Below are 22,808 nucleotides of genomic sequence, written 5' to 3'. Positions count from 1 at the left end.
CTTGGTCGTGATACGCTCTTGTAAACTGCAAGGCAAGGTGGGTTTTTTTCCCTCCTTTCTCTTGTTGGCTGTCTGGTTGCAGAAGGGCATGAGGTCTTTTCTACAAAATTACTTTTTCCAGTTGATAACACAGTAAGCAGTGCGTGCTTATCCTGTTGTTGGCCAAATATTATCAGGACTGGGCATATACTGTGAAATCCAAGAAAAGAAGGAAACTTGCTGCGTCCAGTACTGTGAAGGCTGCTTCAGTGCAGGATTTACTTACTCTCTGGGAATCTGTCCTTGAGTAGTGAGCTGGGGAGGATACGTTTCTGTTTAGGGGAATCTTTTCTAATCTGCATTATATATTATTGTTTCATACAAGCTGTGGGAAATAGCCAAATTGTGGATAGAAGTAAAACGTGCCCACATACCGGGATTCTGATCAGTTCCTTCTCCTGATGAAAATAAGTTTGCATTGAATTTGTTCCTAGTTTCAGTCTTTTATCTTTCCTCTGACCACCGGAGATAAATGAAGCAATCCCTTGTTTTATTTCAGTGCAGTGCAGCGGTATGTACGTTGTGGTACTGAGAGACAGAAAGAAGAGGAACAAAGGCCTTGTGGTTAAGCACGTGACCTGGGATTGCATAACTGTATATAACTTTTCATTGTCTAAACTGTTGTAATTTGAATATTTTTTCTTAGATTTTCTGATCTTTTACATACTGCATAAAATCCATGTAATGAAACATAAAATTGAGGACCTGTATTCCACTTAAAAAAAAAAAAAAAAAAAAAAACAAAAACAAAAACAAAAAAAAACAAAAAAAAAAAACCAAAAACCCCAAAAAACAAAACCAAACAAACAACAAAAACCAAAAAAACCCCAAACCAACCCCCCCCCCAAACCCCACAAACCAAACTTTATGACATTTCTTTGCAAGACTCAGTCTGCTATCCTTGCGTTTTTAATCAGACTTCCGTTTGAAAGAGTATTGTAGTAGCTGAAATTTGCCATGTCATCTTCAACTGAAAAGCCTTTCTCCATTTAGCACATCTCTGCTTGGGGAAAATACTCAAGAGAAACGCTTAAATAGCCTGTCGTTCCTCTGAAGCTTTAGGCAGATTTTGTTTGGGTTTTTTTTGTTTGTTTTGTTTTGCTTTGTGTGTTTTTTTGGTTTTTTTTGTTTGTTTGTTTGTTTGTTTGTTTGTTTTTTTAAGAAGAAATCAAGTAATCAATTGACCACTGCCAAAAGCTTTTGTTCCTTTTAAAATGATGAATAAGTTCATTGAAAATTGGGGCAGAATTCTGAAAAAATTCTATGAGAGGCTTGCTGAAATAGTTTTGCGTAATAATATACAACATACTTTTATGCAATGATTGCAAAATATTTTACAGGAATATGGTTAATGCCAAGAGGCCATTTTAAATATGAGGAAGCTGTGGTATCGAACAGCTGAGAGACTGTCTCAAATGGAATTGGAATCACCGGGAAAATATTCTTGTTAAATTCCAAGAGCTTTGTATCACACCCTAAATAACTTGTACTTGACCATTCAATTAATTACAACTTAGATAAAAATAGCACCTAAATCTTCTCATCCCTAATCCAGTACCTTATCCATTGGTCCATGATCAATGTATAATCTTACCTTCATCCTGTGGAAGGAATGGAATTTCTTCTTTCCTCCTAACTTACTACTGGAGTATTGGGGTTTATGTGGTCAAGCTGGTTCGCTTTCTCATTGCTAGAGAAAGGGGACAAAACTGTGATTAAAAAAACAAAACAAAACACAAGACTCCCCACAAAAAACGCCAACAAAACAAAAAAACCTCACCCTAAACTCTAATTTATGGTTGAGGGGTTTCAAATCCATGGTTCTTCGTGGAACCTTCTTTGCTAAATATATAAATATATGGTGGGGAAAAAACAAAACAAAACAAAAAGCCACCCTCCCCTCCTGTCGTCTTTGCCTGATTATTCCCTTAAATCCCTTTGCCTTCTTTATGCTGTTCCTTCTGGCAATCAGCTGGACATAATCGTCTTGGATCAGTGATGTTGTCTGTCTTGATAGCCCTGAACATCATTCATGCATTACAGACCATAATCTGTACCCTTCATGGTTGCTAAGAGGTAGGGTCAGTGTTTTCTGTTTCAATGCAAGTAGAACCTTAGGAGAAGAGTCAAAAAACGGTGCGCTAGGAGCAGGGTTAATTGAGAGTTGGGGTCGCAGAGAGTCTTGACATTTGGAATGATGTTTTTAGTGGCTAAGAGTCGGTGAGAAAATGGAAGTTTGCATCCTACCCCAGCACGATACAAGGGACATTATGTCTGCACATCAGTGTTCAAAACAGGGCAGATTCTTCTTCTAAAATGGTTAGTTTGTTATTTCCAGTGTAGTAACTTCAGGACGACTGAAGGTGATGGAACCTGTTGCTTATGGCAAGGAACAGGCACCCAGTGGAAAGAGTGCACTCGATGATGCACAGCTCTTCCATTGCCGAGACAAATGATGAAGGTGAGGGTGGAGAGAAAAAAATCCCTTTGTCTCTCAGTTTGGAGGTGGCGTGAGAAGAGTGGGAGTGACTTGCCCACAGCTCTGCTTCTCTCCTATCTGCTCGTTCAGCAAGGCTCACTTGAGGACGTAAGAAATACAGCGATTTTTTCATATGCTTGCATTTCATTGACATTGAAATCAAAATACTGGTCAAACCCCAGGTGCTGGAGAGAGAAGAAACATACATCTGAAAGTGACATATGCTTTTGAGTCTTGGGGATCACAGTTATTACTTTGTATCTTATCTTGATGAGATCTAGTAAAGTATAAGATTGAGAAACAATATCATTACCAGGGCAAGCGGTTTGGGGTTTTTTTGCCTTATCTAATAAAACATTCTCTTTCAGCCTTCCTTTGAAGGAAGGCTTTAGACTGAGTCATAGAAGAAGATAATGAACCTATACAATGTGGAGCTCAAGCACAATCTATATGATGATTTGGATGAAAATGCACTTCATAGAGAAGAAAATTTTGAAGGGATGGAGTGGAATTGGACTTGGGACACTTGAATATATTTCTTTTTGCCAGATACATGCTATATGACCTTGGGCTGGTAGTTCTGCATGCATGTCTGTGTCTCTCTGCCTCATCTGACAAATGATCATAGCAGTAGTTCTATGCTGTGTCTATAACTTGTGAGCTTTATGGACAAGGATTGTCACCTTCAAAATGTGCAGCACGGAGTGGCCCGCTTTTCCATTGAGCCCTGTCAATCCAACCCAAATGGATATGCAGAGCAGAAGTGAGGGTGTCAGTTCGTGGTAGGAACAGACACCCTTCTGCCCTACTCGTAGGAACCAAGCCTCCTACAACGAGAGCAGATGTGTCTTCACAATAGTAGATCTCAAATGAGCAAGATCAATAGATTTATGTTGTAGAACCGTGGTCAGAATGACAATGTATATTTAATTGCTGTAGACAGGAAAAAAAAATTTTTTTGTTTCCCTTTGACAGGCTGGTACCGAGGATACACACTCCGAAATAAATCTAAGAAGGTATGACCTCACTTTTTAGTAACTCTAATTTTTATTTCACACCTTGCCAGACCCCGTCCGGTGCTGTAATCTGCTATGCTTCTGCTGTATTTCTTGTCTTAATATTGTGCAGGTCTCCTCATCACTATGTCCTTTTCCTTAGTGATAGAAATAAATGCCCTTGAGGTAAATGTTTCAGAACCATTAACTGGGTGCTCCTCCATTGTAAGCATGCGTAATGTGGTTTGAACTAGCAAAATTGACTGTTGCCTATCTGCATACGCTAGCTTATTGTTTTATTGTTATGGTCTTGGACCTGTACACGTCCAGCATTAGTTATATGTAATGGTAAGACTGGCGTTTTGATTTGACTTGGAAAATATTCCAAAAAATTATGCATGCATGGATCTCGGCCAAGCTTCTTGAGGTTTGTGAAACCAGTCTGAAAACTGCATGGAAATCTGGTTTCCCATAGGAATTCTGGCACCTCTTTTCAGGTGTAAAGGGGAATGACAAGAAAATAGAAAAGGATTGTAGCACTCCTAGAAGGTTTCTTTTAAATAATGGAAACTTGGGACTGGTGAATTCCTACAAATGCTGTCATGTGTTGTGAGCTTTTCTAGAGAACCACAGGTCCAGGGCAACTTGACAAATGACTCCAAGAATATTTTGTAGCAAGAACAAATGAGTATGATGGATAGTTTGCAAGAGCTTACAACATTTCGTACAGGAAGATGAGTGTCATTACAGTGAAACAAGGAATTAACTTCTCTGAGGTGCTAATATCAAATACAGTGCTCAAGCATGCAACCTGATGCTCCTTACTGGCTTTTTTCCTGTGATGCTGGGACTGGTGCACCTAACACGTTTCTGTTATAGGTAAACAGTAAACATCAGTCACAGTTACTGTTCTGCTGATCGTGCTCTTACCCTCTTCCCCTGCTTTCTGTTGAATGCATTTTTGTCAAGTCATATCCTATGGTGTGATTTATTTATTTTATTTCTGTATTTATTTTTAGGGCATTTTCCCAGAAACATATATCCACTTAAAAGAGGCAATTGTGAAGGACCGGGGGTAGGTTGGAGCTTCTTGAGGTATACTTTTGGTAGCAAGAACAATGGAATGCTGTTACTCTTTTTTTGGTTTGTTTTTGTTTGTTTGTTTTTTGTTTGTTTGTGGGGTTTTTTTTGGTTTTTTTTGTTTTTTTTTTAAAAAGTGAAACTTAAGCAGCGGTGGTTGTAGTGAGTGCTACTGGTCTGTGCGTGCAGCAGGGCATACCGCCTGTGCTAGACTTCTGGAGCTGCATAACTTTATTTTTTTTCAGAGTATTGTAGATACCACAATTGTAGGCATAGGTGCAGGAGAACACTGTTTGTAAAAATAAGAAAGCTCTGCTAGACAAGTTAGTAGCGAGGCAGGTCAATCAAGTTACATTTAGCTCCTCTGGGGACTCCTGCAAGTCATAACACACTCCTGCTCGCAGCCAAGTAGCCAGCAGGAGTGTGGATTCCTTCCTGTCTTGGAAAACATTTAAGGAAATGACTCCTCATTTGATTCTTAGAGCTGATTCTGTGATTGTTAGAGTGAGAGGAAAACAGCAGTTGCAAAGGAAGAGACTTTAGAAAGTACTTTTTTTTTCTCTCCTGGTTTTTTTTTTTTCTTTTGTTTTTAGTTATTGTGGCCAAGTTACCATTGCAAGCGGTGATTCTTCCAAACTTAATTTCTGTCTGTTTAGCATTATGTTTCTGGAACAGATCAGTTGAAACGAACAAGACTGAAAGAAACTTGAAACATATTTGCATTAAAAATGGATAATGAATGCGCACGTGTGTGTTGGAGAACCAATTGAACAATTTAAGAATCTTGGCATCATGAGTGAATTGTGTGAATAGCCAGCCCTCTGAAATTTCTGTTTACGCATTTATCAAAAAAGGATGTTTTGCTACTAAGTTTTAATCTCGAGTGTAACACTTTTTTCTGTTTTCTCCTTTTTTTTTTTTTTACCCCTAGACAACATGAAACAGTGATTCCAAGTGAATTGCCCCTTGGACAAGAACTCACTTCTACCCTGAGGGAGTGGGCAGTTATCTGGCACAAGTTATATGTGGTAAGGTTTCTTCAGTGGTTGGTGTTTTATTAAATAACCTCAGATCAGATGAGATGAGACTGGGCTTTTTGCAGGGCGCTTTAAGACTTTGCATAGAAAGTTAAGCAGAATTGTAAAACTATCATTATTGTAAAATTGGTCTTGAGAGAGGCTAAAAATGGTCTGCTCCCCACTGAATGGGATGTGTGATCACAGGCAGAACTGCAGTTTGGTCTACGCTATGGGTGTTTGCCGTTCTTGAGTAATTGATGACACAGCACTGATGAAGCATGGACTGGCACAAGTCACCCTCAGCATCGTGTCAGCTGGTTGGGGCTGTGTGTGTGAGTCACAGTTCACTAGTAAAATAAGGGTTCCTGCTTTGCCTGTCACGCGTCTGTGCGAGGGCAAGATGTCTCAGTTGTGTGAGAAAGTTGTGCAAGAAACTGTGGTGGTGTTTTAACAGAACCTTTAACAAGTGTGAACTCTGTTTTTCTAGAAGTATTGTAGGTACTTAATAAATGGTTGATCCTCACCCCAGAGTACTTACAGCTCAAACAGGCGAGATAGATAAAGGATGGGAAGAGAATTGGGGCCATGTGCGGTGGGGGAAGATTTGACCTGTCAGAAGTCAAATAATACATTTAGTTCTCATAAGGCTGGGGAGAGACCTTTCATCTACTAAATCTGTTTAGTGGCCTGGCCGTATGATAGCCACCTCAGAAAAGTCAGAAGCCAAGGTAGTACGTGGATTTGGTAGTTTTGCTAAGGTGGATGCATTCTTGCTCAAAGAAACACAATTGGAGTTCACAATGAATTGCCTTCTTTTGAAGGTGATTATTAAGGCACATTAAAGAGAGTCAAGCTTGATTTTTCCTTGGTTAGTAGTGAGTTCAGCCTGCATAGTATGTGCTCTGAGACTTTAATTAAGACGAGATAATGGTTTTAAATTAGCTCTAGCCATTCAGTTTACCCAGAGCAAGCTCTCCTATTGAAAATTTCACCAGGCCACAAGTACGTTTTGTTTGTGCACCACGAAGCCACGAGAATTTGTTCCGCCCTCTTAATTTAATGAGGAGCTGTATGTGATGTTATTACTGTGTGAAAAGAGAGTTTTGTTCCTGGTTTCTTTTTCTTTTTTTTCTGAATCTATTTTTCTTAAGAGCAGAAATCTTTCATGTGCCTGTGCTTGACGAACATAAGTCTTATAATAGTCTTGGAAAATGTTGTGGTTTGAAATGGATTTGAGTTTATTTTATTTTCCCCTGCAGTATGTATAAAAAGAAAAAAACAAAAACAAACCCCCCCAAAAACCAAAAAAGCTAAAGGAGGAAGGAGGTATTTGAGGAGAAAAAGGAAATACAGGGGATTTTTTTTCTTTGGTAGATTTCCTTTCACTTCTTTAATTTCAGTTTCTTTCAGCAAACATTGCACCAGTGGGTATATCTCCACTGCAAAATAAATATAAAAATGGGTGAGAGTTTTTAACTTTGATTAGTTAATAGGAGTTAGCTGATGTAAACAGCTGTAGAGATAATTCAGCTTTATCTAACTGTCAAATTGAGTTCTGCTCTATATTTCCATGAAAGCTAACACAAGTTGCTTTATCGTAGCAATTATTTTTACACAAGTTAAGAACATGCTTTTTTCTTTGTTTACTAAATATATCTCTAGTATCTTCCCTATAAGAACCAAAAGACTTATCTAGCCTCTGTCAGCCCCTTCGCGTTCACCAAAATTAAAAGGAAGATGGCTATTTATAGATTTGTGTTCTCAGGGGCAAATTCTGAGTGGTTTATATCATTCATGCTCTTTGCAGAGACCAGAATGGGGAAATAATTTGAATGAGTCTCTTTCTGCTGTGTGGGAGCAGTTGGGCTTCATAGTTAAACATTAACAGCTTTCAGATCAAGAGCTGACGCTAGTCAGCTGCTGCCTGAATGTACCAGCAATATACCATTGGCCAATTCCCACTAGCTGCTGGGTGAGGTATAGTCAAAAACCTCTTGACAGTCATTTTGGAGCTGCATAACCATAAACATTGTCTCAGTAGATCAAAGTTTAATGTCCTTTGATTTGTGGCACTACCCTCTGAAAATGAGCTGCACTTGACACTTGGTGCAAGTCAGAATCATCCTAGTGACCGGCTCCCTCTGCGGTGGTGAGGAGGGGACGAGGCCTGGATTCCCTTTTGAATGGTACAAATGGTATAGCTGACACTTTTTAAGGCTTAATTACTTATCTAAGTGCATATTGCTGCAAATATAGTAGGTTACCACATAGCTATCTATTTTTTTTAATTACAGCATCAGCCTTGGAGTCTGAAACTATAGGAAAGAGGTGTATAGGTGTGTGACTAATTTTATTAGGGTGGAACCAGTGAATAGCATGAGAAGTACTTTCATTAATTAAAGATGATAACAGTAGAAATGGCAGGAGGACATTCTTCACAAAGCAGGTTCTGATGTCCTGTTCAGTCGGTGCTTTATAATTACAGGTGCTGCATTCATAGCAAAAGGTGAAAATGCAATGACTGCGGCAAACACGAGCGAGTACCTGGGTAGATTGGGGAGGTGGTGTCTGGAATCCAGACATGATATTTTTATTGCATTTGGGGACAACCTCTGGCATGGTGGGTTCTGAGCAACTACTGCTTAAAAGCATGGGATCTGTCAAGACTGCATTGCATTAAGTTCTGTACAGATGTAAAGAAAAATGAGTCCTCTGAAGAGCAGATAATCTTCAGCCTTATTTGCTGATAGACACCAGCCAGAGAGATCATTGTGTTTCCACAGAGCTACTCTGATTTTCATGAAATTCTTGTCTGGAGGTCGCATGTGGACACGACAATCCATGTGTGAGTTACCAGCAGGTAGAACATGAACCTTGAAATATAATATGCATACTGGCAGGGAAGCAGTGGATCCCAGATACCGCTGCGTTTTGTTGCTATTCCTTTTTTTAATGTAATGGATTTTGAGTGCATGATGGGACAGGATAAGAGAGCAGGCAGCCATGAAAATGAGTCCATGGATTCAATTTGCTTAAAGTTATGGCTTTAAAACATAGTTGCTAACGCTGTAAACAGCGTGGAGGGCAGAGATTCCAATTAACCATGTTGTTAGTGTTGTATTCTGGTGACAAGAAACCTTTTTTATATGTAACAAAGAGGCTGAAGAGTTCTTTAGGTTGGTGAAAGCTATAGGAGGAACAGACATGAGAAAAAGCCTATGTAGGCTTCAGTGTTGGTCATCCGTCATTATGTTTTGGTACCACCTTTAGACTTGAAATGCAAATAAAATGTTTGCCTCAGAGTCTTACGATCTAAATAGGCAAAACAAACGGGAAACATGCATAAAAAAATGACTGGCCCAGTGTCACACATTCTAAGAGTGGCAGAGGTAAGGAGAAAGAAGCTTTGTATGTGGATGTCATTTATCTGGACTTCTGTAAGGCCTTTGACATCGTCCCTCACATTATCCTTATCTCTGAATTAAAAGGATATGGATTTGATGGGCAGACTGTTTGGTGGATAAGGAATTGGCTGGATGGTCGCAACCAGAGGGTAGTGGTCAATGGCTCGATGTCCAGATGGAGATCAGTGACGAGTGGTGTCCCTCAGGGGTCCGTTCTGGGGCCAGTGCTGTTCAATATCTTTATCAATGACATAGCGGGATCGAGTGCACCCTCACGAAGTTTGGAGATGACACCAAGCTGAGCGGTGCAGTGACACACCTGAGGGATGGGATGCCATCCAGAGGGACCTGGGCAGGCTGGAGAAATGGGCCTGTGTGACCCTCATGAGGTTCAACAAGGCCAAGTGCAAGGTCCTGCACCTGGGTCGGGGCAATCCCTGGTATCAATACAGGCTGGGGGATGAAGGGATTGAGAGCAGCCCTGAGGAGAAGGACTTGGGGGTACCTATAGATGAAAAGCTGGCCATGAGTTGGCAATGTGCTCTCGCTGCCCAGAAAACCAGCCATACCCTGGGCTGCATCCCCGGCAGCGGGGCAAGGGAGGGGATTCTGCCCCTCTGCTCCGCTCTGGTGAGACCCCCTGGAGCCCTGCATCCAGCTCGGGGGTCCTCAGCACGGGAAGGACATGGCGCTGTTGGAGAGGGTCCAGAGGAGGCCACAAAAATGATCAGAGGCTGGAACAGCTCTGCTATGAGGAAAGGCTGAAACAGCTGGGGTTGTTCAGCCTGGAGAAGAGAAGGCTGCGGGGAGACCTTATTGCGGCCTTTCAGTGCTTAAAGGGGGCTTGTGAGAAAGATGGGGACAGACTTTTTAGCAGGGCCTGTTGCGATAGGACAAGGGGGAATGGTTTTAAACTGAAAGAGGGTAGATTCAGACTGGATATAAGGAAGAAATTTTTTACGATGAGGTGGTGGAACAGTGGCACGGGTTGCCCAGAGAGGTGGTGGATGCCCCATCCTTGGAAACGTTCAAGGCCAGGCTGGATGGGGCTCTGAGCACCCTGATCTGGTTGTAGATGTCCCTGCCCATTGCAGGGGGGATGGACTAGGTGACCTTTAAAGGTCCCTTCCATCCCAAACCCTTCTGTGATTCTATGATATTAAGTTGGCATTCCTGTCTCAATGTGCTGGGACACAATTGTGATCATTTAACATCACCTCTCTGTCCTGTATATAAAAAGCACCCATCGTAGCAGTTTAAGTGCTGGGAAACACCAGAAGTCTATTTTTTGTCTGTGAGGTTTTTCTGAAATATAATGTCCTGAGGTGAAGACCCCAAATCTTGAGACACTTAAACGTTGGCAGTGCAAAGTACTGGAGAATTTGTTCCATGGGTCTAATCTTGTAGTGTCGTATGGTGCCAGTTTCTCAGATATTTTTAGTTAAATACAGCTTGCATGGTAGATTCAATTGAGTACATTTCAGAAAGCTTACTGAGCTCATTGTTTTCAGGCTATCACTAGCTTAAAATTGTCCCTTTTTTCCTGTAGGATAACAAGACAACACAGTTTCGGCATGTCCAACAAATGACTTACAGCCTGATAGAATGGCGGTCACAGATACTGTCTGGAACTCTTCCCAAAGATGAGCTAGCTGAGCTCAAGAAGAAAGTCACTGCTAAGATTGACTATGGCAACAGGTAAACTCCAAACTATGTCTTGAGGGCGGGGGAGAATCCAAAATCCCAGTAAAGGCTCTAGATGGCTATTAATACAAAGCAGTGTAAATGACCACGCAGAGGGAACACTGAACTAAGCTTTACATTTTTCCTTGGAAAAGGGGATAATTACAGCTTTCAGTCCCCATCAGAATGTGACTAGCCTGGCAGGTGGGCATGTAGCAGTTGGTTCTTCATATGCCAGCAATCTCTTTGACTTGGCAGGAAACCTTACCTGTCTTAATTCTGCAGAAGTGCTGGCACATGCTGGTATTTCCCACGGAGTACAATTTGTGCCTGGCTCGCTGGAGCCAGGATTTGGATGCTGGTTATGAACTAAACTGCTTTATCAGCAACTGAGTAATACAGTTCTATAGGCCACCAAAACTCCACCTTTCATTGGTTTGTACAGAACAGGGATTGTCTCCAGAACTCATTTATCTGCCTGTCAGACTTGACTCAGGTCAAATAAGTCAATTAAGAAGAAAGCTTATGGCAAAAAATAATAATTAGCCATAATCCGTAAGCTTGATAGATACACATACCTTCTTTTAAAAAAAAAAAAAAAAAAAAAAAAAGAGAGAGAACAAAGATGATGTCATCTTAGAATTAAGTTACCTGACTAATTATTTTTCCCTTTAATGGGAAAACAGGGAGTGAGGGGTAAGTATTTCAGGACAGGAAAACCAGCAATGTGATTGTTACAAGGAATGGAGCTGGTGTGCATTGGTGCTTGGTGCTGTTCACAGTTTGATCTGTGGTTTGTGCTCTTTCAGTCACCTTTGCTTCTTAAATATTGTGTTGCTTCTTTTGTCCTGATGACTTGCATGCTACTCAGGATCCTAGGTTTGGACCTGGTTGTACGAGATGACAATGGGAACATCTTGGACCCAGACGAAACTAGCACAATCTCTCTCTTCAAGTCCCATGAAACTGCATCCAAAAGGATTGATGAAAGAATCCAGGAAGAGAAGGTACATCTCTTGTCACTGGCTTTGTCCTCTTCAAGTAGCTAGTACCCACTGTATTTGTGCATTCCTCTTAAGGATATTGTGCTACTTTGGCAGCAGAACTAAATTCTTCTGTGTTTGTTTTTAATGGGAGTACTCTCCTTCTTTGCAGTCCCTGCAACAGACTTTGGACCTCCGAGGGCAGCCAATATTCAACACAACACATACATATAGCCTGTATGTAAACTTCAAGAATTTTGTCTGCAATATTGGGGAAGATGCAGAGCTGTTAATGAGCCTCTATGATCCTGATCTCTCCAAATTCATCAGGTAGGGTTTTTTTGTAGCTGCATAAGCAATTTAGTCATCACTGTGGTCATTCTAAAAAAGCCAGTAGAGGTTAGAAAGGAAGATCCAGCAGATAGGTTTTAAAGTTCTGTTGGTTGCTGCCGCAGTGGTGATTTGGAAGGGGGTTATTTAATTTCAGATGAGATAGGAAGTCAAGGTTCTGAGTCCATGCACTCTCCTTCTTAAAGCTGGGCATTTCTGTGATACGTTAGTCAAAATCCCAGATTGTCTCTTTATGTTCTTAAATTTTCCTACTGTTCTCACTAGATTTGATGCATTTGATTAATTGCTTCCCATTAAATCATGTATATGCATGATGTTTGCTGTCAAGTCGGTGCAAATTCACACCTAAGAGTTGGGCATCTTGTACTGGTAGGAGAAGACATGAAGAACTTTATCAAGGAAGCATGTACGTGTCAGGCACCCTCTGTCTCCATCATTGAAGCTTATCAGGTGTGGACGTGCAGTCAGAGTTGCATAGGGAAGTAACTGAGAGTACTCATTCACATCGTGCCTGCCTTCTGCCTTCACTGAAATGAGTCATTTCAGAATCACTTTGGGATAGAAGATTTTGGCAGAATTTTTCAGATATTCCTAAAAGATTAAAATGCTTTTGAGCTTTTGCCAGGTAATGGGAATGTCAGGTGTTGATTTTTTTATATCCCCCCCCCCCCCTTTGTTTGCAGTGAAAATTACCTGGTTCGTTGGGGCAGTAATGGGATGCCTAAAGAAATTGAGAAACTAAATAACCTTCACGCAGTCTTTACGGTAAGTTGTTGTATTTACAGCCTGGAAATTCTTCCCCATGCTGCAGACATCTGAGTTTTGCGTTCTTTCCCTCTCCCTATGCAGCAGGGAGAGGTCACAAGTGGCATTTTGGGGTGTTTTCATGGACACTTAACATGTTATAGGCAGCCTCAGAGGAATGCTGCTGAAAAGGTATTTTTTTTTGTATGTCAGTCCAAAGCATTAGTAAAGGTGTATTATTTTGCAGTAGTACTGTCAGTGGGTGTTGCTCGCCCGGGCATTTCTGAAAATCCTAATAAACACTGCTCTGTTGGAGCCTAGCTGTACCCAAAATCTAAGCTTGAGATCATAGTTGTTTGTTTTTCAGTTCATTGCTTTGCTGATTGGTTTCTGTGTTGGAGTTTGTTATTTGCAACAAGATGTTAATCGAAGAACTGCACATGAATGGAATAACTTCTGACAAGTAGCAAAGGTGGCACAAACTACCTGCCTGGTCATCAGGATCTAGTACTTTGGCAATTAACATCCTTTACTCTCCTTCCAGTACTGTTGCTGGGGTGTGTTATCAAAGAGTAATGGGATGTTTAGAAATTGCTGTGTCGAAATTGCTAGTGTTTTTGTAGTTTTTTGTTGTTGGTTTTTTGTGGTTTGTTTTTTTCTTTTTTTTTTCCCTTAGGGCTCAAAGGGAGCAGGTTTTATTTTCTAAAAAATTATAGATTTCCTCTTGTATGTGTGTACAATCTAACAAAAAAGCCTTACTCTCTCTGTCGTCTTCTCTTCCATTCATAAAACAGATTGATACAACTTTATTTTAATTAATTTCTAGGATTTAAGCAGTTCTGACTTGATCAGACCAAAAATCAGCTTGGTGTGTCAGATTGTGAGGGTGGGGCATATGGAGCTGAAAGATGGGAAGAAACATACTTGTGGACTCCGGAGGCCCTTTGGTGTGGCAGGTATGACAGATTCCATCAATGGAGAAAATAGCACGGCCCAGTGACTGGGACAGTGGGCTAGGAATTGGGAAATATATGCTGTATGTCAGCAAAGCCTACTAATCTCTTCGTGTCAGCATCTCTGGCTTTAAAGTGGAGATTCTGATACTGAGCTGCATATAGTACCCCTTTAAGAACTTATAAAGAAAGCTGTATATGAAGATGAAATCCTGTTACTGTTCACTTTTTGTTTTGTCACCGCCTAAAAAGATAACACGCTGCCATCAGTGCCGTAGGCTTTTCAGATCTTTGTCAAAGAGGGATTTGCTCCTCATGACTAGTGGGGTAAAGCTGGAGTTTTTAAAGGAGCCTTGGTGAATGAGACATCCAGTTCCTGTTCAGTTCCTGTGATCTCTTGTGAAGAGACTTGCATGAAGTTTGTGGTGAAAAACAATTTAAAAATAATCAGCATTTGAAATCTAAGTGTAGCTTCTTTGCCTTGAAATGCCTGGGTCCCACCTGTTTATTGTCAGAGAGTATATTCACATTCATTACCATAGGCTGAATCAATGAAAAGGTGCTTTTTAAAAAGTTAAGATGAGAGTGGTGCGCTCTGTTGCTGTCATGAGTGGCATTGGCCCAAAATAAGCAACTGTTGTTTCCATTCTGATAGGGGAAAGCGCTCTCTGTATTCTTTAGCAACTTGGCAAAACTATGTGATGAACTTGTGTCATTGCAGTGATGGACATCACTGATATCATACACGGAAAGGTGGATGATGAGGAAAAGCAACATTTTATTCCATTTCAGCAGTAAGTACTGGACTTCAGAGTTCATCACATCTGGCTTATTTAAAGCAGTTGTCCTTTGGAGAAGGACAAATTTGTATGGGAGCCTGGCAGTGTACCAAGGTCTCTACAAATAGATTAGCTTATGGCAGTAGTCAGCTCTTTGAAGGAAAAGATTTTTGTCAGTCCTCTGAAGCCTTTGTTCCCTTGATTTACATGTCTGTATGACAGCCTAAATTGCTTAGGGAGTTTTGGCAATGCAGCTGAAATTGCTAGGTACCCATTATCATCTGAGGTAAGAAAGAAGAGCACAGTGCAAAATAACGTTGTGGGGTCTGAGGGATGTGACCTTCAAAACCATTAGGGGGTTAAGAGGCAAGATTTTCAGAAAGACCTGAGCGTAGAGAACGCAACTCCTCCTTGTCACTATTGTGCAGGACCCTGCGTATTGTCTGCCTCTTAACTTTCCAGATTACCTTGTAAGGGAGATTCAGAGGACAATAGGAAAGGGATTTCTCCCTCTTTCTGGGAAAGAAATTCAAGCCCAAAAGTCTTTTGCGTTCCCGTATTGCTAGTTAGACTTGTGTGTTCTGCCTGCTCTCTGATTGCTCACTTTTTCGGCACATTCCAGTAATTAAAATGAAGCTTGTTTGGGTAGACTTAGCCATGTTGTTACAGTCCTAAATATAGCAATCCATTTGGTGTAGCCATATGTTATTACAAGGTATTTTCAGGGGAGATTGTGTGGGGCTTTGTTTCCCCCCCACCCTTTCAGGGCCTGAAGGGCTGGAAAGAAGGATGTCTTTTCCTTTGCAAGATAATGTTAGTCTGCTACCTTCCCCCCCACCTCATTTTGCTTCTGTTCTAATGAGGCTGAGTTTATATCCAAATCTGGTCACCTCTACAAGGATGGGGAGCCTGTGGAGACCTCGTTTTGTGTCTGCTTTGGTTCATTATTGAGGGTGTGGGTACAGGAGTGAAGTCGGGTTCAAGATGCAAAGCTCAATACGCGTGTTTGTGTTTAGGGATAGGTTCATCACTCGTATGTTCTCACAGCAGTCGTTAGTTACGTTAACTTATCCCTGGTTAATCTACATAGTCTCTTAGGGACAGCTCTGAGGCACACCTGAAGACAGGGCTCAGCTCATCTGATGGGAGCGCAAGGCTCTGTGCTGAGCTGTTCCTGCGTGGTAGCCCATAGCTGGACTTGTTCTCACAGGTCGGCAAGGCAGTCAGTCTGTGGATGGAAAACAAGACCAAAGTAGAGCTGGCTATGTTTATGGTCGTCCTGTAGGCTGGTATTTCAGTATGATACAAATGTAGTCATGGAGTCTTTGGGTCAATGTTACTTATCCTAAGCGTGAGCTAGCACTGTGATGTATTTCCTAGTTTGAGAGTTTATATGTATTGCCATTGGGTTTGTGCAGGTGAAAAAGAAAAAAAAATTCCCATGGAATCCTTTAAAAAAAAAAAAAAGTCTTTGGAAAACAGTCAGCTGTTGGCCAGCCCTCTTCTTGCAGAGCACATGTTTGATGTTAGTCTGTCTGCTTCCCGGTCTCTATTGTTGTTCTTCTCAGGATTGCCATGGAAACATACATCAGACAGAGACAGCTAATCATGTCCCCACTGATAACTTCTCATGTGATTGGAGAAAATGAGCCCCTCACTTCTGTCTTCAACAAAGTCATCGCTGCAAAGGAAGTGAATCATAAAGGGCAAGGTACAACAGTCAGACGAGAAGCTAATGTAAAAACCTGGTGCGGGGAAGGGTTCCCCGTGCTTACAAAGGAAAATAAATGACCTGTGAAAGTCCAGAGATCAAGTCTTACTGGAGTTTGCTACCTTCCCTGAGCCAAACGTGTGGTCTTTGTAATGGCTGTCTGTCATCCCAGCAGATTGGGAGCTAAAAAAAGATCAAAACAGGAGCTGTTCTTACGTGAAAAGAACTTCTCTCGCTGTGACTTATTTAGCAAATAAGGTGATATTTTTAGGATAAACCTGTTTATATGGACATAAAATATTTTTAAGTGAATATGACTGCATATTCTAAATGGCTTTTTAAACTGCATTATTCAGGATTCTTCTGCTCTTGCTTGTGTGTCTGGCCTTACTCAAATACACTAGCGGATTCATCTCAGAAAGTTTGTATTTTACTTCAGAGAATCTACCCTGTAAGGTCTTCGCCAGTGTTAGGGGGAGAGAGAACTGGGCCAACTAAGAACCAGCTTGGGATATTTAAGGCATGGAGATCACATGAAGAAATGGTTTCTCTTAAGCATAGGCTTAAATTTCATGGGTTTATACTTTCTTTTTTTTTTTTTTTTTTTCTCAGTAGACAAGTGTTACCTTTCTTTTCTTAGGTCTTTGGGTCTCCCTGAAACTGCTTCCTGGCGATCTAGTGCAGGTTCAAAAGGATTTTTCCCACCTTGTAGACAGATCCACTGCTGTGGCTCGCAAAATGGGATTCCCTGAGATAATCCTTCCTGGTAGGTACCATATGCCTCTACGCTTCTGTGGAGCGAAAGAGCCAGATGAAATTCTAGAATTTCTGCTATAAACAGATTTATTTTAAAGCCATCAGAAAATTTGTTTTCATTTTTCTTGAAACATCCAGCCAGTCTTTTATTTTTTTTTGTCAAAGAAGTTGAAAATGTAAGTTTCCTTTCTTACACTGAAAAATGATAGTGTGTGTACTTTTTGGAAGAAAATTTCTGCTTAGTCCAAGAGACATTTTTGTTGCCTGTAGGTTTGACCCTGCTCTATTTAATCCATTCAAAGGGGATTTTGCCCTATAGAGCTCATTGCATTAAAAAAAAAAAAGTTACGTAAAGACAGAGGTTTAAAAAAATGGAGAATGGTACATTTTTAAAGACTTTTGTATAATTTGAGATGAAGATGAAATGGTGTGATGTTGGGTGTCGTTAATTACCTGGTATCAGTAAAGGCTAAGAAGAAGAAAAGGATAAGGTGATACCCAAGGATGTTAAATGTTAACCTGTACAACCGTCTGTATGAGAAAAACAGCTCATTAAGCACTATGAATTTTAGGTGATGTTCGAAATGATATCTACGTCACCCTGATACAAGGGGAGTTTGACAAAGGGAAGAAGAAGACTCCCAAGAATGTAGAAGTCACCATGTCTGTACATGATGAAGATGGAAATCTCCAAGAGGTATGATGGCCTTTGCAGGAGGTCACAAGGCTGTGTGTTTGCTAGATGATAGCTCCAGTCCATAGGTTCTTATTTATCAACTCTATGCAAGGACTGTGTGATAATGAACAAGAGCTATTATAGGTGATCTCAGTGACCAAATTTGAATACTCACTGACTTTTTTTTTTTTTTTTTACATTAATAAGAGATGTGAGCAAATCTTTAAAGATTCTGTAAAACTTTCAAAGAGGTGACACATGTTGCGTTCCTTTGGCTGTGAGGCATAGACTTTGAGTAACTGACAGTTACATGCTTTGAAATTTTCTGACCTAAGATACTTCTTGCTTTCATTCTAGACCTTACCTTTCCCTTTTCCCTCCTCCCCTTGTCTTTTTGTCCAAAGAAAGCTATCCATCCTGGTGCTGGTTATGAAGGTGTCTCCGAATATAAGTCTGTTGTTTATTACCAAGTCAAGCAGCCTTGCTGGTATGAAACTGTAAAGGTAAGAATGTAATTTACAGTCTTGTTTCCTTTGTGTAGAAAATGGAACTAATTTAAAATCAGTAGGTGCATCAGTATCAGAATGTCCTGTAAATTGACTGGAACTCAGGAAAAAAAGGAGAGGTTACCGCCTTTGGAAGAAGGGGCAGGCAACTCAGGAGGACCACAAGGATGTTGTGAGAGGTTATGGAGGGAGAAGATTAGAAAGGCGAAGGCCCAGCTAGAACTTAAACTGGCCACCGCCATTAAAGATAACAAAAAATGTTTCTACAAATATATCAGCGACAAAAGGAGGGCCAAGGAGAATCTCCCTCCTTTGTTGGATGCGAAGGGATACATTGCCACGAAGGAAGAGGAGAAGGCAGAGGTACTTAATGCCTTCTTTGCCTCAGTCTTTAATAGTCAGACTGGTCATCCTTGGGGTTTTCAGGCCCCTGAGCTGGGAGATGGAGATAGGATGCAGAATGAAGCCCCAGTTGTCAAAGAGGTGGCAGTCACCAACCTGCTCCTCCACCTGGATGCTCACAAGTCCACGGGCCAGATGGGATCCACCCGAGGATACTGAGGGAGCTGGCAGAGAAGCTTGCCAAGCCACTTTCCATCACTTATCAGCAGCCCTGGTCAACCGGGGAGGTCCCACATGACTGGAAGTTAGCAAATGTGACACCCATCTACAAGAAGGATCAGAAAGAGGATCCAGGGAGCTACAGGCCTGTCAGCCTGACCTCGGTGCCAGGGAAGGTCATGGAGCAGATCATCTTGAGTGTCATTATGTGGCACGTGCAGGACAACCAGGGGATCAGGCTCAGCCAGAATGGGTTTATGAAAGGGAGGACCTGCTTCACTAACCTGGTCTCCTTCTGTGACAAGGTGACCCGCTTAGTGGATGAGGGGAAGGCTGTGGATGGTCTCTACTTGGGCTTTAGTAAGGCCTTTGACACTGTCTCCCACGGCATTCTCCTGGAGAAGCTGGCTGCTCACAGCTTGGATAAGTGCACTCTGCGCTGGGTTAAAAACTGGCTGGACGGCTGAGCCCAGAGAGTGGTGGTGAATGGAGTCAAATCCAGTTGGCGGCCGGTCACCAGTGGTGTTCCCCAGGGCTCAGTGTTGGGGCTGGTCCTGTTCAGTATCTTCACTGATGATCTGGACGAGGGGATCGAGTGCACCCTCAGTAAGTTTGCAGATGACACCAAGTTGCGTGGAAGTGTCGATCTGCTGGAGGGTAGGAAGGCCCTGCAGAGGGACCTGGACAGGCTGGATCGTTGGGCCGGGGCCAACTGCATGAGATTCAACAAGGCTCAGTGCCGGGTCCTGCACTTGGGTCACAACAACCCCAGGCAACGCTTGGGGAGGAGTGGCTGGAGAGCTGCCTGGCTGAAGAGGACCTGGGGGTGTTGGTTGACAGCTGCCTGAACATGAGCCAGCCGTGTGCCCAGGTGGCCAAGAAGGCCAATGGCATCCTGGCTTGTATCAGGAATAGTGTGGCCAGCAGGACCAGGGAGGTGACAGTGCCCCTGTACTGGGCACTGGTGAGGCCGCACCTTGAGTCCTGTGTTCAGTGTTGGGCCCCTCACTACAAGAAGGACATGGAGGTGCTGGAGCGTGGCCAGAGGAGGGCAACGAAGCTGGTGAAGGGTCTGGAGCACAAATCTGGTGAGGAGCGGCTGAGGGAGCTGGGGTTGTTTAGCCTGGAGAAGAGGAGGCTGAGGGGAGACCTTATGGCTCTCTAGAACTCCCTGAAAGGAGGCTGTAGCCAGGTGGGGGTCGGTCTCTTCTCCCCAGTAACAAGCGATGGGATGAGAGGAAATGGCCTCAAGTTGCGCCAGGGGAAGTTTAGGTTGGATATTAGGAAAAACTTCTTCACCGAGAGGGTGGTCAGGCATTGGAACAGGCTGCCCAGGGCAGTGGTTGAGTCCCCATCCCTGGGCGTATTTAAAAGACTGGTAGACGTGGTGCTTGAGGACATGGTTTAGTGGTGGACTTGGCAGTGCTGGGTTAATGGTTGGACTTAATGGTCTTAAGGATCTTTTCCAACCTTAACGATTCTATGATTCTGTGACTGGAGACAGAGAATGCTGGTGCTGTGGTTTTCATTGTGTTATCGTGTGCAGGTGTCCATTGCAATAGAAGAAGTCAGTCGTTGCCATTTAAGATTCACTTTCCGTCATCGGTCATCACAGGAATGTAAGTATCAGAAACGAAGATCTGCAGGAGTACTGTACTCTTCCTACCCTCATTGAGATTTTCTGAGTATCCGCCAAAGTTGTAGCGCTTGCATTTCTACTTATTTCCAGTGTTGTGGATTTTCTTGCAAGCAAAGAAAAAGAATTCAAACTTTTTACAGCCTTAAAAAAGGTTTGGTGCTGGTTTTGTTCTAAAACTGAAATTAGATAGGGAACAACATGTTAGCCCCCTTGAAAGACAGTTGTCAATGCTTATTGATGCTTTGGCTTCTCAGTGTATGGTGGTGTTTTTAATTTATTTCAGGGCCTTCACAAAATTCACTGCAAGGCCTGGTGGACTTCTACTGGTCTTCCTATAGGAGGATTTCTAATTAGGTTAATGAAAGGCTAATGAGAAAGTTAGAGCCAGAAGTTTCATCAAATGACTTCAGAGCCCTGAAACAAGATCAATAATGTGAGACTAAGCCCTTCAAAGGCTCTCAAAAAAAAATTCTCTCAAGGTACCTGGGAGATGCAGTGACATACTTCCACATCCATACCTCACAAGCAGATTCGCAAAATCCTAACCAAAATATCTATACAATTTTATATATGTCCATCTAGCAGCACAATTAACCACCAAAATTGTGTGGCGAGAGATTCTTTAGGTTTCTGTGTAGTTGCAGATAGCTATTAAGTGCCTTGAGATGAGGGGGAAAGAAAGAGAGCTCTTTCTACTGTGGATCACAGTTTGCTAGCTCCATCACATCATTGTGTGATGCTATTAAATAAAGAAGCTGCATGTAGTTAGAGAGCTGCATTATGGATAGCATGGGCATAAACAAGACTATTCCTAATAAAGATTTTTTCTGTTTACAGCTAGGGATAAGTCTGAGAGAGCTTTTGGCGTGGGCTTTGTGAAGTTGATGAATGCAGATGGAACAACACTGCAAGATGGCAAACACAATTTGATTGTTTATAAGGTAGCTTGGGCATTTGCAGTTTTCACTTTTGTTTAACTAATCAAAACTCTTGGCTGACTTTTTTCCTAGCAATGTAAACATCATAATTGCAGCGATTTTTAATAATTTTTCTCAGATAACAGGACAGTAATTTTTTTTTTTTAAATAAGTCACTCTCAGCTCTGCTTTCACTAATGGGTTTTCTGACTGCAAGTAGACAAATCTGTTACATCCTTGTACGTGTCTGTATAGAGCATTTTTCCTCATCGTTCACCTAGACGGCATGCAACAAACAGGCCTGGTGAACACCTGCTTTGGAGGATCCGTGTGTGATGGGAAGAGAGACCTGGTGCCTTTAATCACAGTAAGAGGAAAAAATTAATGAATTGCAGCAGAAAGCTATGAAGTGAGAAAGCCTCCTAAATTCTGTGGTGTGAATCACTCTGAAAAGAGCTTAGTTCATTGGTAGTATGGGCAACTTCTGTTCCCTAAAGTTAGAGGCCCAAAATGGACAATATGAGTAAACAACTATAGACATGAAAAGGTGTTTAAAGCCCTCTCGGGCTGTCACTGTGTTGAAATGTGTCTGCAAATGAGAACTGCAAGAGGTCAGATGAGGTGTGTTCAGTGTGAGATAACCATTGCCTTGGCTGTATTCAACCAACAGGGTGATAACAAGAAAATGGAAGATGCTAAATGCTATTTAACTCTTCCTTGTACCAAAACGGAGATGGAGGAGAAGGAGGCCCCCTCGGGGAAAAATCTGCACCATCTAGCCAACTTCACACCCACTAAAGATAGTACAAAAGACAGCTTCCAGATTGCCACTTTGATCTGCTCCACCAAACTTACCCAGAATGGTAGGTCTTGCATTAGCAGCCTAGCGGTGTCACGCTGTATGTTTGAAGTAAAGAGGGCACTTTCCTTACGCAAATTTTTGGCATTGCAGCATGTGTGGGCACAGTGCTTTAGCTTTAATCTTGCTGTTTCATGTGTCAGTGGCAGCCCAATCCCAACATTGTTGGCATCATGTTGCCTGTACAAGCTACAAAGATGTTTACGAAGCCATGAGAGACCATGTCACATGAATATTTTATCCAAACTACCAGTGTTAAATCGAACAGGTTTGTCGTCACGTATAGAAATGGCACCCGTCTGTGACGGTGTATTTGTGTTTTCAGAATCCTTTATGTTTAAGGTTAATTATCTTCTGTCCTCTGCCTGTTAAGAATGTCGCAGTTGGAACTGAACTGTTCAGCATGCTGTTATGCAGTAACTCTGCTTTGCGTGCTGCCAAAGTGGTCAAAATGAAGGATGATGTAGATATGTGGATGAATACAGTACGTGCTGGTAAATGATGCGAGATTTCCGGTAGCTCTGGAAGGCTCTTGGTGTAACGTACTTTCTGACTTCGGGAAAGAATGTGAAAATGACACCAGCTGTGGCTCCATCAAGGTGTACCTGTGTAGCTGCTGGGAGATGGGTATGAGCTGTTGTTCTGCTCGCAGTTTGAGCTTGGCCAGTTAGCTT

The 22,808-nt window shown here is 42.0% G+C and overlaps 1 protein-coding gene across 1 annotated transcript in view; it reads left to right on the top strand.

Moving 5' to 3' along the window:
• The window catches only part of LOC309602160 (dedicator of cytokinesis protein 5), an 84,664-nt gene that overhangs the window by 21,920 nt on the left and 39,936 nt on the right, over positions 1-22,808 (top strand). The window contains exons 3-18 of the mRNA XM_082335528.1: positions 3,494-3,534; positions 4,533-4,588; positions 5,525-5,621; positions 10,566-10,714; positions 11,571-11,706; positions 11,855-12,012; positions 12,717-12,798; positions 13,604-13,733; positions 14,452-14,524; positions 16,078-16,220; positions 16,861-16,986; positions 17,549-17,673; positions 18,057-18,155; positions 20,266-20,338; positions 21,196-21,299; positions 21,946-22,138. Of these exons, the coding sequence (XP_082191654.1) occupies positions 3,494-3,534; positions 4,533-4,588; positions 5,525-5,621; positions 10,566-10,714; positions 11,571-11,706; positions 11,855-12,012; positions 12,717-12,798; positions 13,604-13,733; positions 14,452-14,524; positions 16,078-16,220; positions 16,861-16,986; positions 17,549-17,673; positions 18,057-18,155; positions 20,266-20,338; positions 21,196-21,299; positions 21,946-22,138 (1,785 nt within the window). The remainder of the gene's footprint in view (positions 1-3,493; positions 3,535-4,532; positions 4,589-5,524; positions 5,622-10,565; positions 10,715-11,570; positions 11,707-11,854; positions 12,013-12,716; positions 12,799-13,603; positions 13,734-14,451; positions 14,525-16,077; positions 16,221-16,860; positions 16,987-17,548; positions 17,674-18,056; positions 18,156-20,265; positions 20,339-21,195; positions 21,300-21,945; positions 22,139-22,808) is intronic.

The sequence above is a fragment of the Platalea leucorodia genome (assembly GCF_965183815.1).
Source record: "Platalea leucorodia genome assembly, chromosome: Z".
Taxonomy (NCBI): Eukaryota; Metazoa; Chordata; class Aves; order Pelecaniformes; family Threskiornithidae; genus Platalea; species Platalea leucorodia.
Note: the sequence above shows the minus strand (reverse complement) of the source record. Positions and strands in the feature narration are given on the sequence as shown.